The sequence below is a fragment of the Esox lucius genome, chromosome 25 (assembly GCF_011004845.1).
Source record: "Esox lucius isolate fEsoLuc1 chromosome 25, fEsoLuc1.pri, whole genome shotgun sequence".
NCBI classification, from domain to species: domain Eukaryota; kingdom Metazoa; phylum Chordata; class Actinopteri; order Esociformes; family Esocidae; genus Esox; species Esox lucius.
Genome location: NC_047593.1, coordinates 17,261,648 through 17,278,547, shown reverse-complemented (window position 1 = coordinate 17,278,547; position 16,900 = coordinate 17,261,648). Strand labels below are relative to the sequence as shown.

Genomic DNA, 16,900 nt, shown 5'->3' with positions numbered 1-16,900 from the left:
GCATCACGACGCGCTGACCGGCGATGCGGCACACTGTAAATACTGAGCGCTGGTCGATTTCCCGTCGCCGCGTGAGGTAGCGCCGTGTTTTTCTGCTGACGCCCCGACTTGTTTGGCCGCGTTTCACAGTTCCTGCTGAGGCTTGAGGATTTTGACGGGGCTAAATCTTTCCGGGGGCGTGGCGGTTAGGAGTTCGACCGGGGCGATATGGCAGTTAGGGCTCATATGTCCGGTGTCGTATTTCACCGTTAACCCGAGTTCAGTGCGGGTGAGGTATCGTTTACACGTATGCTCCTGGGTTAAAGTGCACGAGAGAGGTTGGCCGCTGTCCAGGAAGAGCTTTGCTTTGATTGTCAAAGCCGGACACACACACACACACACACACACACACACACACACGGTATACGTACGCTATCAGGCGGTCTATCAGAGGTTTCCTGGCAGATAAGGCAGATAACAGCACTCTCAGTTTAATGGACCCTGGGACAGTAAGTCTGGTGGCTGTGTGTGTGTGTGTGTATCCTGTCCCGTGCAGCATTTAGCAGTCTCTGGGATAGTAGTTAGTGTCTACAGACAGAGTCATGGTTACAATGTCTGTATTGACTCAATACAGCAAGATACTGGGGCGCGCACACACACAAACACCACACACACAAACACCACACACACACACACAAAACACACCCTTGCTTTTCTATCCTTGTGGGGACCCATCACTCAGAGGTTGTGGGAAATGTGGTTTACCGTGATCAGTGGACGGCAGGCTGAAGGTTGACATCTTGATGGTTCAGAGGAGACCAACAACACACGGCAGTCCCACAGATCAGTTCACAAGGTCCTACAGATCAGTTCACGTGAGTCATACAGACCAGTTCACGGGAGTCATACAGACCAGTTCACGGGAGTCAAACAGATCAGTTCACGGGAGTCATACAGATCAGTTCACGGGAGTCATACAGACCAGTTCACGGGAGTCATACAGACCAGTTCACGGGAGTCATACAGACCATTTCATGGGAGTCATACAGACCAGTTCACGGGAGTCATACAGACCAGTTCACGGGAGTCATACAGACCAGTTCACGGGAGTCATACAGACCAGTTCAGTGGTTCCGGAAGCTTTGGCCTCAAGTAGCCTCTTAAACGGTTCTGGACATTCAACCCGGTTCGGGCTGGCATTCATGGGCTCATACACTTCCAACCACTCGGTATTAGAGGACAGATTCCATCAGACACCGTGGAAGAACGTCGACCACCATCTCTGCTTTGGATGCGTTTTTTTCAAAGGCAACTCTGACGCTCTTGTTTGTAATTAAAAGGCGATTCTCAGAATTCCCAGACTAACACACGTCGCAATAATGCAGGAATGCTGACCGGAATGCTACTTTTCCTACCCTGAATAGGGGAACTCAGCTGAATTGGGGTTCCCATGTTCCCACCTGGCAACATCTCCAGTGACCCCCATTCCACTGGGTCACAGCTCCCGCGTGAATGCCATGCCACCACACACACTGCAAAAATAATACAAAGAAAAGCCTTTTTCTATTATTCACTCATTTTATTTGAAATAACAAAAAGGATGTGATGTTGCAATTGTTTTACTCCAGATTTGCTGTTTGATTTTGAATCTTTACAATCCTGGTGCTATAATCCTTGTTAGTAATCTAATAATGTCTCTTTTTTTAATCAACTGTGATAATGTATTACCGGATAATGCCACTATCATCATTATCTGTAGTCATCTAATAATGTCTCCTACCATCACTATATGTAGTCATGTTATATTAATATTCATCTAATAAGTCTCTCCATCATTACCTGTGGTGATTTAATATTAGTACTTAAGACATTATTTGCTGTCTTGAATATTCAGATTTACATAATAACGTCTCTCATCATGACTAGCTGTGGTTGTGTCGTGTGAATATTCATCTAAATATGTAGTAATTTATTATGAATATCTACCTAGCAATGTCTCTCGTCATCATTGGCGGTGGTAATGTAGTATTAAGGCAGGTACAATGTCAACATCCCCGCTGAGTCCGCAGACAAAGCCTGCGTCCTAAACAGCACCCTACCCCATAGAAAGTGCACTATTTTTGACTGGGACAAACAGGTCTCAGGTCAAATGTAGTGCCTATGTAGGGAATAGCGTCTCAGACATGCACGCATATTAACCAGGGCCTCTGGTCAGAAGTGTCTTGTAAGGAGAGGTGCCCATTTCGAAGGCAGCCATTCACGCCGATACCTGGGAACAAAGCATTTTTACACGAACAGAGCAGAGTGTGCGTTGTGTCCCGTGGAAGTATTGAAGCAGCGTGATCGTTGAAAGTCTCATAAAAAACAAACACAAACATCCATCAATCATTTAGCAACAAGCGTCTTTACAACGACAAGTCTCCATGGTGGTTCTCGTGATGGAGGCCTCTTCCCTGCTGACAGGCAAGTGATATGACTCCAAAACCCCAGAGAGAGAGAGAGAGAGAGAAAATAAACCAAAGTCGTTCCAAAAATAAGCCAATGCATTTGCAACTACAGACCATCGGCTTCAGGAGAACACAGTTCCAAGTGCGTCCAAGTGAAATCCTCTCAAATGGAGAAAGAACGAGAGAGAGAGAGAGAGAGAGCACAAAAACGAAGGAAAGATACTGTCCATAAATAGTTGATGAGGAAGGAGAAGAGGAACTGTACTGTAGGTCCAGACATAACTTAAAGAGCAGAGAGCCCGGAGAGAGCAAGACGGAGCGTCATGACCAGAGCTGGTGGCCCCTCCGTAATGTCTTATAATACTTCATAAGGACCTGAAGAGGTGACGCTGTCACTGACACCGACTGCTCGTGGGTTCAGAAGTCAGTGGCCCGTTCTGCCGCAACAGGGTTTCCCCGTCCCACCGCCAACTCCCAGGGGCTCTCAGAAATCACCATACCTAAGAGTGGGAGACGTTATAATGTCAAAGTTCAGTGTGAGCTCAGTTTCTGTTCAAGGTGTGTGTGTGTGTGTGTGTGTGACAGAGAGCGAGACTCACTCGTCGTCTGCCGTGGGAGTGTTGTAGCTCTGGAAGAGGGGCTGCATGAACAGGCCCAGTGTTCCCACCACACAGACCAGGATGAAGATCCAAAGGAAGAGACGGTCGATCACCATCGCCACATACTTCCAGTCCTCTATTATCTACAGGAAGACAGACAGTGCTTTTCCTTTAACAGTCCTGTATTATCTACAGGAAGACAGACGGTGCTTTTCCTTTAACAGTCCTCTATCATCTATAGAAAGACAGATGGTGCTTTTCTTTTAACAGTCCTGTATTATCTACAGGAAGACAGACTGTGCTTTTCCTTTAACAGTCCTCTATCATCTATAGGAAGACAGATGGTGCTTTTCCTTTAACAGTCCTCTATCATATACAGGAAGACAGACGGTGCTTTTCTTTTAACCGTCCTGTGTTATCTATAGGAAGACAGATTATACTTTTCCTTTAACCGTCCTGTATTATCTGAAGGGGGTCAGATGATGCTGGTGTTGCTAAAACACAGCACACATTCAGGTCCTTTAACATGTTTGTTTTGCGAAGAGACCATTTGTTTAGACAGTGTGAGCAAACGTTTTTGGAATACGTTTTAGAAAGAGAAAGAAGGAGAGGGAGACAGGGAAGAGGAAAAAAAGATTGCGGCGGAGCGAGAAAGAGAGGGAGAATAAAGAAAGACAAAGCGTGAAAGAGGGCGAGAGAAGAGAAACAGAGATGAGACGAAAGATGAGAGTAAAGCCAGGAACAGACTCCTCCTCACCCCTTCGTCTCCGTCCTCCGTCTTCATGTGCTCAGCGATGTACCGCACCCCATCCACGGCCTCCTCCAGGTCCGCGTCCCACTGAACCGCCACGCGGCGCCGGAACTCCGGAATGCCGCCGTCGCCCGACACGTCCCCCACCTTCCAGCCAAACTTCCGGGCCGAATCCTCGTTCACGTAGAAGGAGTCGCCGTCAGTCCGGACGCCGCCCAGCCTGACGTCGGAATAGCGCCTCTTCTCCCCGCCTTGGGGATTCCCGGATGTGGCGGCGTGCTTCCGGCGGAGTTTCTCCCGCAAGCTGTTGGTCCCGGGTCGCCTCATGAGGAGCAAGGCGGGCAGGCGGCGCAGGAAGAGGCGTTTGACCCAGTCTGGCATGCGGTGCGTGGACGGGGAGCGGTGGTGGACGTTCAGGACACACACACTGGTCACAATGGAGAAGGTGACCAACACCATGGTGAACATGAGATATTTACCTGGAGGGAGAAAGAACGGTAGGTTAATGGTGAGCAGATAGACAGACAGGCAGGCAGACAGGCAGGCAGACGCCTTGCCAACAGCACCTCTCACGAGATGCAGAACCAAAACGACCCTGAAGAAATAGCACCCCTTTGCCTGCACCTACCGATGAGCGGCACGGCCAGCGAGGTGGGCGGGACTATCTTGGAGATGAGCAGCAGGAAGACGGTGAGGGCCAATAGGACGGAGATGCACAGGGTCATCTTCTCGCCGCAGTCGGAGGGCAGGTAGAAGACCAGGATGGCCAGCGAGGTGATGAGGACGCAGGGGATGATGAGGTTGATGGTGTAGAACAGCGGCTTCCGCTTGATGACGAAGTCGTAGGTGATGTCCAGGTAGGCGCGATCCGAGGGGTCCTCGTTCTTGCGGGCGCCCAGCGACACGATGTCCCACTCGCCGCTCGGCGTGAAGTCGTCGCGGCTGGCGTAGTCGCTGGTCAGGATCAGGTCCACCTCGGTGTAGTCGTACGTCCAGGAGCGGAACTTGAGGGTACAGTTCTGGGACGGAGGGACGGGGAACACTTTGTCAGAACATACAAATGACAGACACATTACAGCAACAAAAGGAAACTCAAAACTCAACATACAGAACCTTTAATTCTATTTCAAGCATGTTTGAACCGTCCATTGACCATAGACCATAGACCTAGCTTACTGCAACAGTCCCCGGTAGCAGAAACCGAACGCATCGCGTCAACAAAAACCGGTCAACGTGAACAGCGGTCTACCTGCTGGTCGAAGGGGAAGTTCTGGACCTCTATGGCGCAGGCTGACTTGTAGATGGCGGGAGGAAGCCAGAAGATGTCTCCCGTGTTGGACACCACGACGTTGCAGTAGAAGGAGACCTCGTAGACGCCGTCCGCACTGTTGAATAAGGGACACGTCGATGTGAGGTCACGCAAACGCCCGCAAACGCCCGGCTTCAAGACGGGAGGTAAGATTGGTTATGGACTACATGACAATGTGGTGTGAATTATCTACAGTAATTACCAGTTCTTCCCTCATTTACATACCGTGTTTATTTAAGTGACTCTGGCCTTTTATTAAGGCACAAAATGTCTATTAAAAAATCACTGCAGACATAAAGCTTATTTTAGCCGGGGATTTTCCGCATGAGGTTTCCCGGAAAAAGAATGTTGGAATTCCACCCCAGCAGATGAGGGACATAAACACACGCACGGACGCACACACACACGCACACATAAACACACTTGCTGAAAAACTGGGACATTACAAGACAAACACACACAGTCCTCAACCAACCAGTAATCCGTTTATATATGTACCACTCATTTTCATAATTAAAAAGCACACACACACATGCAACATACTTGTTGTAGAGAACAATATCAGGAAGCCAGATGTGTTGAGAGGGTATTCGTAGTTTTTTAATGCCTTCGTATTTCTCTGGGTCCCATCTAAGTCTGTAGTCATTCCATTCCTAAAAGAGACAGGCCAGGTTAATAAACTACATTGCACATAGAGGACCCACACATCTGCTCAACTGATGACATTACACTATGATCACATTACACTATGATCACATTACACTATGATCACAATGTCACTCCCAAATCACCCCTATTCCTTAACTATTGTACTACAAAGGACCAGAGCAGTGGTTATGTTGACTGAAGATTTACTAAAAACCCTGGGTATTATTCTCTATGGGCCTTGAATAATCCCAGTTTTAGGTTAACAGGTGAATGTGTGTGATTGGTGACTCAGTCCAATCCCTTATTAACAGATTAATGTGTGTGATTGGTGACTCAGTCCAATCCATTGTCAACAGATGAATCCTGGAGAGGAACATGGAAACAGCATTTACCTGGCACAACCAGAGATTGGTGGTCATAATCTGTTCTCTCTCGTTCTGAAAGAAAAAGAGAAAAAGGCTTTACGTTTTGTGTACAGCAACAATGCCAACACTGTACGTGTGTGTGTGTGTGTGATGATGATGATACTGCACCTTTTTGTTTGTGTCAGTCTGTGCGCTTGAATGTGTCACCAGACATTAATGTGTGTGTTTGTATAACTGTGTTTAGATGTGTCCTGTAACCCACACGTCCTGTGTGCTCCTCCCTAAGCCTGTGTGTGTGTGCGCATGTGGACGGGCATGTGTGTGTGTGTGTGTGTGCATGCATGTGCATGAGGGGGTGTGTGTGTGCGGGAATGTGTATACCCACCACACTGATGAGTTGTGACAGGGACACCTGTATGGAGATGGTGACCTGTTGACTCTTGTTGACCGCAGGCCTGATCAGTTTGTTGTAACGCTCCGGACCCAGCAGGTAGTTCACCAGTCTCTCCTCAGCGTTCTCTGATTCCGTGCCTACACACACACAAGCGGACGCACGTACGCAAGCATGCGTTGGTAAAGCATGGTGCTTGCAAGACCAGATTTTCACAGTCTGGAGTTTTACCTTTCCCCCCAAAAATAGCTTAAAGTTCTGAAGAAATAACGGAAGATAATATGGACCTGAAAAAGGGATGCGTCTATTTTTTTTGGATCAGTAAGAAAAAGAACGAAGTACAGCCATCTATGAAGAAGCAAGTCAGAACCTAGTAACATACCTACCTAAACTCTCTTTCTGGCAACCTCAACCAAGGACACTTAAAAGGACACAGAAAGGGTTTGTTTGCTTTGTTATTGCTGTACCACAGACAGGACAGGCTGTTAATAAGATGCTAAGGCTACCTATTCATATACACATTGTTTCTGCCATTTCCGTTGCGGATGCTAGAAGGCTGAAATGGTTTGACAAAGGTTTGACAATTCTCCCCCATTTGTGGCTAACCATCACCCTTTCCCCAGTACATTCCCCAGTCAAATTCCTGGAGAATGAATAGATATACTGACCTCGAGAAATACTGTAGCAACTACTGCAGCATGTCCCTCCAACTACCTTAAGCAGCTAGCATGTCCATCCAACAACCGTAGCAGCTAGCATGTCCATCCAACAACCGTAGCAGCTAGCATGTCCATCCAACTACCGTAGCAGCTAGCATGTCTATCCAACTACCGTAGCAGCTAGCATGTCCATCCAACTACCGTAGCAGTTAGCATGTCCATCCAACAACCGTAGCAGCTAGCATGTCCATCCAACAACCGTAGCAACTAGCATGTCCATCCAACTACCGTAGCAGCTAGCATGTCCATCCAACAACAGTAGCAGCTAGCATGTCCATCCAACTACCGTAGCAGCTAGCATGTCCATCCAACAACCGTAGCAGCTAGCATGTCCATCCAACAACCGTAGCAACTAGCATGTCTATCCAGTGAGACCCAGATTAAGCTGTTCTACCAGTCAAAGTCAATTGTATTTTTACTCCAATGTCACCTTGAATGGACACTGCTAATAAGCTCTCCCACTGGCTTTCTCCTTCGCCCCTCTTCCATAAATGGACCCCATTACAAAAATCCCCACACAAGTCACTTAACTCTCTTATAACAGACAATCACTTGTCCGACAGTTGGTACAGCTCAGCAGAACACTGCTGTGGTCCAATGAAATCAATCAGACAGACAGGCACAGCACAGCACTGCCTTCAAACACCCCTGACAACGTCGTCACTGGAAACACTGCAGGTCTTCTGATGTTTAGCATGAGGGGGAGGTGCTGTGTGGACACCCCCGTTGGGTAGGAAGTGTGTGGTAGGACCGTGTGCCTTTGTGTTTAGCATTATGATGAAACCTCACCAAGTATGGCATGTTGCTGTCATGTTGCCGTCATGCTCATTTTTCAAGAGGCGATGATGTCATCCTGGATGTCTGCATCAATCTCTATCCATCCCAGGTCAACCAGGGTCACACCAGTGACTAGTATGTAAGCACGCATGCACACACACACACACTCTAAGCCCCCAATGCAGAGTGGTTTGACCTCATACACAAAATATTTCCTCAGGCATTGCGTGTGTGTGTGACACAATGACTCCTGACAGCTGCCCCACCTTAACTGATACACTGCGCTGACAGACTCCTGGGCCTCAGTCATGATCCTAGAAATGTGTTATTCTCGGCTGTCACACACACACACACACACACACACACACATGCTGTGGACAGAGCATGTGTACTGATGAGGTGGCTCCCCTACTAGACATTTTGTCAACATGGCACTATTCTTTTTCTGCACTGTAACAGGCCCGCGGGCAAAGCAGACTGGTGGAGACAACGTCATGTCAACCAGGTTCACCTGCAGGGGGTAAATGAACTAAACTGCAGTTACGTTCAGACGGCCTGTCAAAGGTCCCTGTTCAGACGGCCTGCCAAAGGTCCCTGTTCAGACGGCCTGCCAAAGGTCCCTGTTCAGACGGCCTGCCAAAGGTCCCTGTTCAGACGGCCTGCCAAAGGTCCCTGTTCAGACGGCCTGCCAAAGGTCCCTGTTCAGACGGCCTGCCAAAGGACCCTGTTCAGACGGCCTGCCAAAGGACCCTGTTCAGACGGCCTGCCAAAGGTCCCTGTTCAGACGGCCTGCCAAAGGTCCCTGTTTAGACGGCCTGCCAAAGGTCCCTGTTCAGACGGCCTGCCAAAGGTCCCTGTTCAGACGGCCTGCCAAAGGTCCCTCTTCAGACGGCCTGCCAAAGGTCCCTGTTCAGACGGCCTGCCAAAGGACCCTGTTCAGACGGCCTGCCAAAGGTCCCTGTTTAGACGGCCTGCCAAAGGACCCTGTTCAGACGGCCTGCCAAAGGTCCCTGTTCAGACGGACTGCCAAAGGTCCTGCTCTGTTCATGGTTGTCCAGGCTTGTTGTTGCAGGAATTTTCATGACCAGTATTAAATGCATTAAAATGTTAGGCCTTGAAAAGTCATATTCTAAAGACATATTCCATCCATCTTCTTCCGCTTATCCGGGGCCGGTTCGCGGGGGCAGCAGTCTAAGCAGAGATGCCCAGATAAAGACATATTCAAAACAAAGTATTCACTGATTAAGTTAGTGGGCCCTGGTTAAGATTAGTGCACTACGTAAAGGACAAGAGGCCATTTTGGACTAGTTAGTATTAGTTAGGTACAATTACTTTTAGAGTTAGTATTCAGCCCTCAGATAGGTAGACCGACTGACTGATATTACATGTTCGTATCCTATCATTTATTGTTATTCGATGCGCAGCATGTGTGTGTGTATGTGCGCGCGTGTCATAGGCTGCAGAAGGTCATAATGAAGGTTAACCTCTGGTTAAATAACTAAACCACGTTTACAACATTGTGTCAAACAAACCCACACACACACACACCCACACACACACACACCCACACACCCACACACCCACACACCCACACACCCACACAGTCTTAAAAAATGTTTAGAGCATTATGCAAAAGACAAATGTTGGAAAACATGCAAAAGGGTGTACTGTATGTCTGAGAGACGGTGATAAATAAAGACATATGTACTGTAGGTCTGAGAGACGGTAATAAATAAAGACATAGGTACTGTATGTCTGAGAGACGGTGATAAATAAAGACATATGTACTGTATGTCTGAGAGACAGTGATAAATAAAGACATATGTACTGTATGTCTGAGAGACGGTGATAAATAAAGACATATGTACTGTATGTCTGAGAGACGGTGATAAATAAAGACATATGTACTGTATGTCTGAGAGACGGTGATAAATAAAGACATATGTACTGTATGTCTGAGAGACAGTGATAAATAAATACATATGTACTGTATGTCTGAGAGACGGTGATAAATAAAGACATATGTACTGTATGTCTGAGAGACGGTGATAAATAAAGACATATGTACTGTATGTCTGAGAGACGGTGATAAATAAAGACACATGTACTGTATGTCTGAGAGACAGTGATAAAAAAAGACATATGTACTGTATGTCTGAGAGACAGTGATAAATAAAGACATATGTACTGTATGTCTGAGAGACAGTGATAAATAAAGACATGTACTGAATGTCTGAGAGACGGTGATAAATAAAGACATATGTACTGTATGTCTGAGAGACAGTGATAAATAAAGACATATGTACTATATGTCAGTGTCATGGTGTGATCTAAAGTCCAGTCGTTGCCGCATCACATACAAGTCTGTTAAATGTCAAGGAATGGCATGTTAGAGTGTTAGCAGCCATATGGAAAAGACCCTTCAGGGAAACATACACGCACACATACACACACTCTCTCTACCTCAACACCCACACACACACACAAACACAGACTCTCTATACATAAACACACAATATAGACATAAACAGACACACCCACACACAAGAGTCGAGACACATGAAGATCTCCAGGTGCCGCTGGGTAATTTTGTTTTATTTGAATTATTTAGGTCCATACCCAACAATGTAGCACAGAAGTGGGCAAACTAAGGCCTGTGAGGCAATTCCATCCAGCCCGGGGTAGGTAATAAAATAGTTCTGAGGGAAAGTTAAACATAACTCACCAGCCCATTCTTATATATCTGAATTGGAATTTAAATTATTTAGAAAGCAAGAAAGCATGCAAGTTTATTTATAAAGTTAATTTAACAGTTCATACAAAGAAGCATTTCAATGTGCTTTACAAAGAAAAATTTAAATATAAAAAAAACTATAGAATAAAAACAAATACTAGAATAAAAACAAAATTGGCAATTCAATGTCCTTAACATTGAATAAGAAAATATAAATAGAATAAAAATTAAACAAAAACATAACTGGTAGATACGGTAGTAGATTCCATGAAGAAGCGATAAAAGCTGTAAGGCTAAACAGTTTGGTTAAGTTAAAGTGCTCAGTCATAGGCACGCGAAAAGAGAAGTGACTTTAACCTGGATTTAAAAATGTATAAGTTTGGGGCACGGCTTAGATCTTCTAGTAGTGTATTCCAGTAGTATGCAGCATATCTGCTAAATATTGCTTTGCCATGTTTTGTTTAGACTCTACTAGCTGATCTGAGTTGATGGATCTAAGAGCCCTGCTTGGTTTCTAATCTTCAAACATATCAGAATTCAGAAATGTATTCTGGGCTTAAACCATTCAGTGATTTATAGACTAAAAGCACCCACTTTAAAATCTATTCTGTAACTGACTGGAAATCAGTGCAAAGATTTAAGAACCAGAGTGATGTGCTCTGTTCTCTTGTCCTGGTTAACATTCTAGCAGAAGCATTCTGAATGAGCTGCAGCTGTTTTACAGTCTTTTTGGGGAGTCCAGTTAGGAGGCCATTACAGAAGTCAACCCTACTAGAGCAAGGATGAGCTTATCTTGGTCTTTTCGGAACACCATGCCTTTGATTCTGGCTATATTTTTAAGATGATAGAATGCTGTTTTGGTGACCACTTTAATATGACTGGTGAACGTGAGATCTGAGTCTAATAGAACACCAAGATTACATACTTGGTCCCTGGTTTTTATGGCCTGAGAATCCAGCTCTTCACTAATACTAGTTCTTATTTTTGTTGCTAAACAATAATATCAGACATTAAAATGGAACAACTATATAAATGTTTAAATTATTGCCCTTTTCTGGCCTGCAAAATATTTATGATTAATCAATTACAAAACAAATGTGGCCACCCATTTAACTTCAAAATCTTTTTGTGACCACACGGCCCAAAGATTTGCCCTGCCCTGATGTGGCATTTTATCAGCAAGGTTGTTTTCTGAAGAAACACTGTTCTTCCCCCAACTATCAGCTATACTACGGGGAAAAGTGCCAACAAAAAACATGCCTTTTCCTTTCTATTTCTATGTTTTGAATAATACTGTGGAGATCTGTTAAAACTAAGAGATTAGTTTTAACAGATCCCATGTGATTTGTGTTGGTAGGCTGAAGTTTTGCCCTACCCTGTGACATCACCAGGTGGTGACCAATAAGAGAGTTCCTGACTTCTCCAAATCAGTTTGTTTTCTGTTTGGCCCATCCCTCTCCGTCCTTTCCCAAAGCATCTTAGAAACATTCTTAAATGAGAAATGACTGTTAGCGTACTTACATTTAAATTATTTGTTATTGAAATAAAACCACTGCATCGATCCTTTGTGATAAGGGACAATCAAACACCAATCTTTATACAGTGAATTTGAGTTATTTTATGGATATCTATCATTAAATTTCCTGGCAGGGGTCTATTGACAACATTGCTATGCTATTTATTTTGTACAGGAACTGATGTTTTGAATTCAGACAAAAGTGTCTGTGAATGTGTGTGTGTGTCTGTGACAGAGAGACAGAAAAAGACAGAGAGAGAAAGTATAAAGCCTGCTAGACAAAGCCTTAGCGGTCAGTAAGAAACAGAAAATATCCTTGAGTAAATTATTAAGCGAGAGGCCATCTGGAGTCGCTTCCTTTTGAGCCTAAACACAAATACACACACGGACAAACACACACTCCACATCTCAAACATAGATAAACACACATTCACTCACACGCATATTCACTCACACACACACACTCCATATCTCACAGATAAACATGCAAACACACACACACACACACAGGAAAGCCTCTGCTTTCTTGGGACTCAGCTGCTGGGTGTTACTTCCGCGTGGGTGACTTCACCTTGGAGAGGAGAGAGGGAGGAGGGGAGGAGGTGCAAGGAGAGGACAGAGAGAGGAAGGAGAGAGGACAGAAGAGAGGGAGGAGCAAGGAGAGGACAGAGAGAGGACGTCTATTTTTGGGGTATCCTCATAAGCACTTTGGGCCAACTAGTATGAAAAGGGCTTTATTAAGTAAATCTGTTTGCTTGATTGAGACTGGGTGGGGAAAAGAGACCACATCTGAGTACAGCAGTCTGAACACGTTTATAACCACCGGGTAACACATCAGCTAAACCCACAGGCCAAAGTCTTCATAAAGGCAGCATAACACATCCATAACCCTGTCATAAAACTGCCAAAACAATAGCCTAAACACATGATCAAACCTTCCTCAAACATTTTCCTGGTGATGTCATCTGAGATGTTATTATCGTTAAAACTTTCTCCAGGACCTCTGACCTGGTAAAATTTGTAATTTTGTGTTCATTCAAACGGGACACATCAGTTAGTTTAGCTGCTGAGAACTGTCTGGAATCACTTCAGACCAATTGTCTCATGTGACTAAACACTTCAAGGTTGCACATTTTAGTTTCAGCAGAGGACGAACACACTTCACTGAACTAATCCGAGCACAAAGCCCTGGTATAGTAGAATCAGAGGGACTAATAACTGGCAGAAACAAAATGTTCAAACCTAAGCCTACTTTCTCTCTGTGACTGGAGCTAAGAAATGTTGGGCATACTATTAATTGAAAGGGCAGATAACAAGCAGACTTTGAGGGACTGCAAGTAAGAACTGTCACACACACATACAAAAATCAACAAACACACACCAACGAACAAACACACGCAACATGTTAGCAGAAGGCGGTCTCACTAGCTACTCTCCGATAACCGAGAATCCATATGTTGAACCCAAAGGCGTTGTAAGGACCGAATATATTTTCTAAAACGTTAGTCCTGTTGCAAAGCTTCGATGGATTGACGTTGAACAGTGGGCACAATATATACGGATATCCATTTGACTTAACAGCATAGGTTAGAAGTCAGCCTACAGTGTCAGGGTCTTGAATAAGTTCGGTTACAAATGTCACCTGAGACTCAACAGATCATGGCTGCATTGATTAAGGACCCAGAAGGACTGTGTGAGTGGGATCAGTGAACTGTCCGTGGTACTGAACGTTTGCTGAGATTAGACGATACACTTTCTAAAAACGTAGCAAACTTTCCGAAGCATGGGTAGCTGTTCTCAAACTGCAGCTGAAACTCCTCTGCAAGCTGTCAAGACCAGAAGAGCAAGATAGACTTTGGGTGTAATCTAAGCATTTTTACAAACACGTCATTCTACTTTTACAGACGTACACATTAGACAGACTTCATGAAAGGCGATTTCATGTGTTTACCAGGGAATGTAGAAAGCTTATTGTTTTCCAAATACTTCATTACCATGCCTTCTTTAATTATGAAATTGTTGAGTAAGTTGTCTGCACGTGAAACATGACAGTTTGAAACAAACTATTTAACATGAGAGCTACTTACTTCCAAGAAAGAAGATGAGGAGCGAGAGAGATAAAGTGATGGTTACCGACATATCTCCTCCTTTCTTTCTCCGAACCCCCGACGCTCAGACCGTGGACGGTGTTGTGGGGTTACTATCTCCGGGAGAGATGGTCAAAAGTCGTTAGAGAAACAGCGTCGGACCCAGGGCTGTCAGCGCGTTCATGCACCATCGAGGTCGACAGAATCGTTGTAGTGTTAGCCTACGAACCGACCTGTTTCGATGTCGGTGTGTGTCTCCGGTGATTCGCAAACAATTGCATCCAGTCCCACTCGGATCTTAAGATAGCCTTCCACTCTCGAGCTGTGACAAATGAATGTCAACAATGTTTGTAAGAGATTCCCTGAGTCTCAGACTTGTTTTAGAGACAACGGTATCCTCGTCGTGGGTTGTTGGGGTGGCCGGCGCCTTGCCTCCAGACTTGCCGTTTCAGCCAAACGCTACAAACTCGCCGCGTTGACATTTGAGTTAAACTCGATACGCGTCTCACTCCCTATTCGATACGCCACGCGTTTCAACAGAATAGATAGCACACATATTCTCCCAGCATAGGCTAGCTTAAATTAACAAGAAAAAACTAACAAAATTCTCAACGCTTCGATATTTTTCCGTTTAAGACTATGCTGCTAGTTGTTCTCTTTTACGGACGCACCTGTAACTTATCAAGCGTGAGCTGATTTAACTGCAACCGAAAGAATCTATATAGTAGGCTACTTGCCAAGGCGGACCCTAAAAGGCTATACGGTTACGGATTTTCCATCCCGGCAACGCATAAAGTTTCACAGACGACATGCATCTTTACATAGGTCCCGTAGACATATAGATGAACAATTCTCGTAATAACTCGGTCTTGCATGGAGGGACAGTCTCCACTTCAGGTACAAATGCTCTCTGATCTTCGAATTGACTCGGAACACGTCACGTGACCCGATGTAACGCTAAACCGGGATGCACGGGATCCTATTGGTTTCGGAAACTCAGATCGATGGATGACCGTCTAACTAACTAATCTTTTCTGAAGTGTTTCCCGTGTTATTCCGCAGTATTTCCCCAATATTTGAATTGCAGACCCCACTTAAACAGGCCACTTCACATCGATCGATAAATAGAAATCTATATAGTATTTTGCTAAAGGATATTTGTCAGCTTTTAGGCCTACTTTCACATAACCTTTTCATCTCAATAGTTGGACGTAACTTTATGCAGGCCCAAGCACGTGCATATTCAAGCATCAACCTGTGCAGAGCACATGCCCCTTTGATATCTAGTGCCCGTTTCCGGTTGACATGTGCCCGTCCGCCTTGGTGGGCATGTCAGTCACTACGATGGGCATGCGTCGTCCGTTTTTATTCGCGCGTCACTCAATCCAACACTTCAACACGCTGTGTGAACCGACAACCAAGCCAAGATTCAGCACATGCCCCTTGGAACTGTGCAAGGTACTGTGTAGGCCTGTATATACAGCCTCGGAAAAAAACACTGAAACTTTTTCTTTCCTTTCCAAAACAGTTGAAAAGGAAGGTTTTGAGTGAGGAACAGAAGGGTTAACATTAAGGAACCACTGTAAATTGAAAGCTTGTGTACAGTAAGAGCTATTTTAGGTTAGAGTCTAGATAAGGTTAGGATAAGTTTACAGTTAGGTTAAGATTTTAGTTTAAGGTTTAGACATTCTGAACTGTTGCCTCAGGTGGACTTAAACTGCTGCAGCACAGGTTCAAATCCATCTCTGTCTTTTACCATTTACCTGGCCTACAGAAATATTTATATTTCAAATTAAATGCAATTGTTATTGAAGCTATCTCCAACCAGACCAATAGTCCAAGTAATGTAAAGCCAGTAAGAACTTGGCAATCTCTGATCGCTGGTTGGGGCGACCAAAGATGAAAAAAATAATGCTCCCTTTCTTTTAAATCCTTTATTTTTCAGAAAGAGCTAGGTGATTTGTCAGACTACATGAACAAGTTGGATAAACTGTGTTTTCTAAATTTTACCTCGGATTACAGAACTGTCTACTGCAGAGGTATTCAAAGCCAGGGTCTCGACCCAAAGTGGGGTCGCAGGGGCATTGCTGTAAATATATACAAGTGCATCGTGGAAAGTTAATTTTTTTCAAAAAGTTGCACCTCAAAATTCATTACACAAAAGTGAAACATTTCAAGCCTTTTTTCTGTTTCAATCTTGATGATTATGGCGTACATCTCTTGGAAATCAAAAATCCAGTTTCTCAAAATATTAGAATAAAAAATATATAATCCAGGAATGTTTCAACCTGGGAAGAGCTATTATGGAGCCATATTGAGCTCAAATGTATTGACTGTAAGAAAAGAAAAATATAACTGAAATATTTCATAGTATGAAAAAACTAAATTCAATCATATGAAAAAAATTCAATCAAATGTGGTAAAAATGTAAGCTAAAATCATTAAATGGATTTTAAAATGTCTTTGTTCAAACACGTTTTTTTCACATTTGCTTCTTCTTGCAAATAGAATTTCTTCCCACCTTATTTTGAGTCATGTTTTCTCACAACCAAGTTTTGAGCCTCTATTAGCGTGGAGG

General features: G+C 44.5%; 1 protein-coding gene across 2 annotated transcripts; it reads right to left on the bottom strand.

Moving 5' to 3' along the window:
- Window positions 1-1,552: 1,552 nt before the first annotated feature.
- Window positions 1,553-15,445, bottom strand: chrnb5a (cholinergic receptor, nicotinic, beta 5a). 2 transcript variants are annotated; one of them, XM_010894800.4, is made up of 10 exons: window positions 14,556-15,445; window positions 14,323-14,435; window positions 6,484-6,629; window positions 6,126-6,170; window positions 5,629-5,738; window positions 5,026-5,161; window positions 4,405-4,795; window positions 3,783-4,255; window positions 3,026-3,168; window positions 1,553-2,926 (listed from the first exon to the last, which is right to left on the bottom strand). In XM_010894800.4, the coding sequence occupies exons 2-10, from the start codon at window positions 14,372-14,374 to the stop codon at window positions 2,911-2,913; spliced, it is 1,512 nt and encodes a 503-aa protein (XP_010893102.2). In that variant the 5' UTR covers window positions 14,375-14,435; window positions 14,556-15,445; the 3' UTR covers window positions 1,553-2,910. The 2 variants fall into 2 exon arrangements, with proteins under 2 accessions (XP_010893102.2, XP_010893101.2); XM_010894799.4 differs by having other exon boundaries at window positions 14,323-15,445.
- Window positions 15,446-16,900: the final 1,455 nt, after the last annotated feature.

Bases quoted from the DNA above. Each gene is read 5' to 3' on its own strand.
- chrnb5a (XM_010894799.4), bottom strand. From the start codon at position 14,374: ATGTCGGTAACCATCACTTTATCTCTCTCGCTCCTCATCTTCTTTCTT. The intron at 5,162-5,628 runs GTATGTTGCATG...CTTATTCAACAG, and splicing joins GATATTGTTCTCTACAACAA to TGCGGACGGCGTCTACGAGG. The intron at 4,256-4,404 runs GTAGGTGCAGGC...TTCTCCCTCCAG, and splicing joins GCTGGCCGTGCCGCTCATCG to GTAAATATCTCATGTTCACC.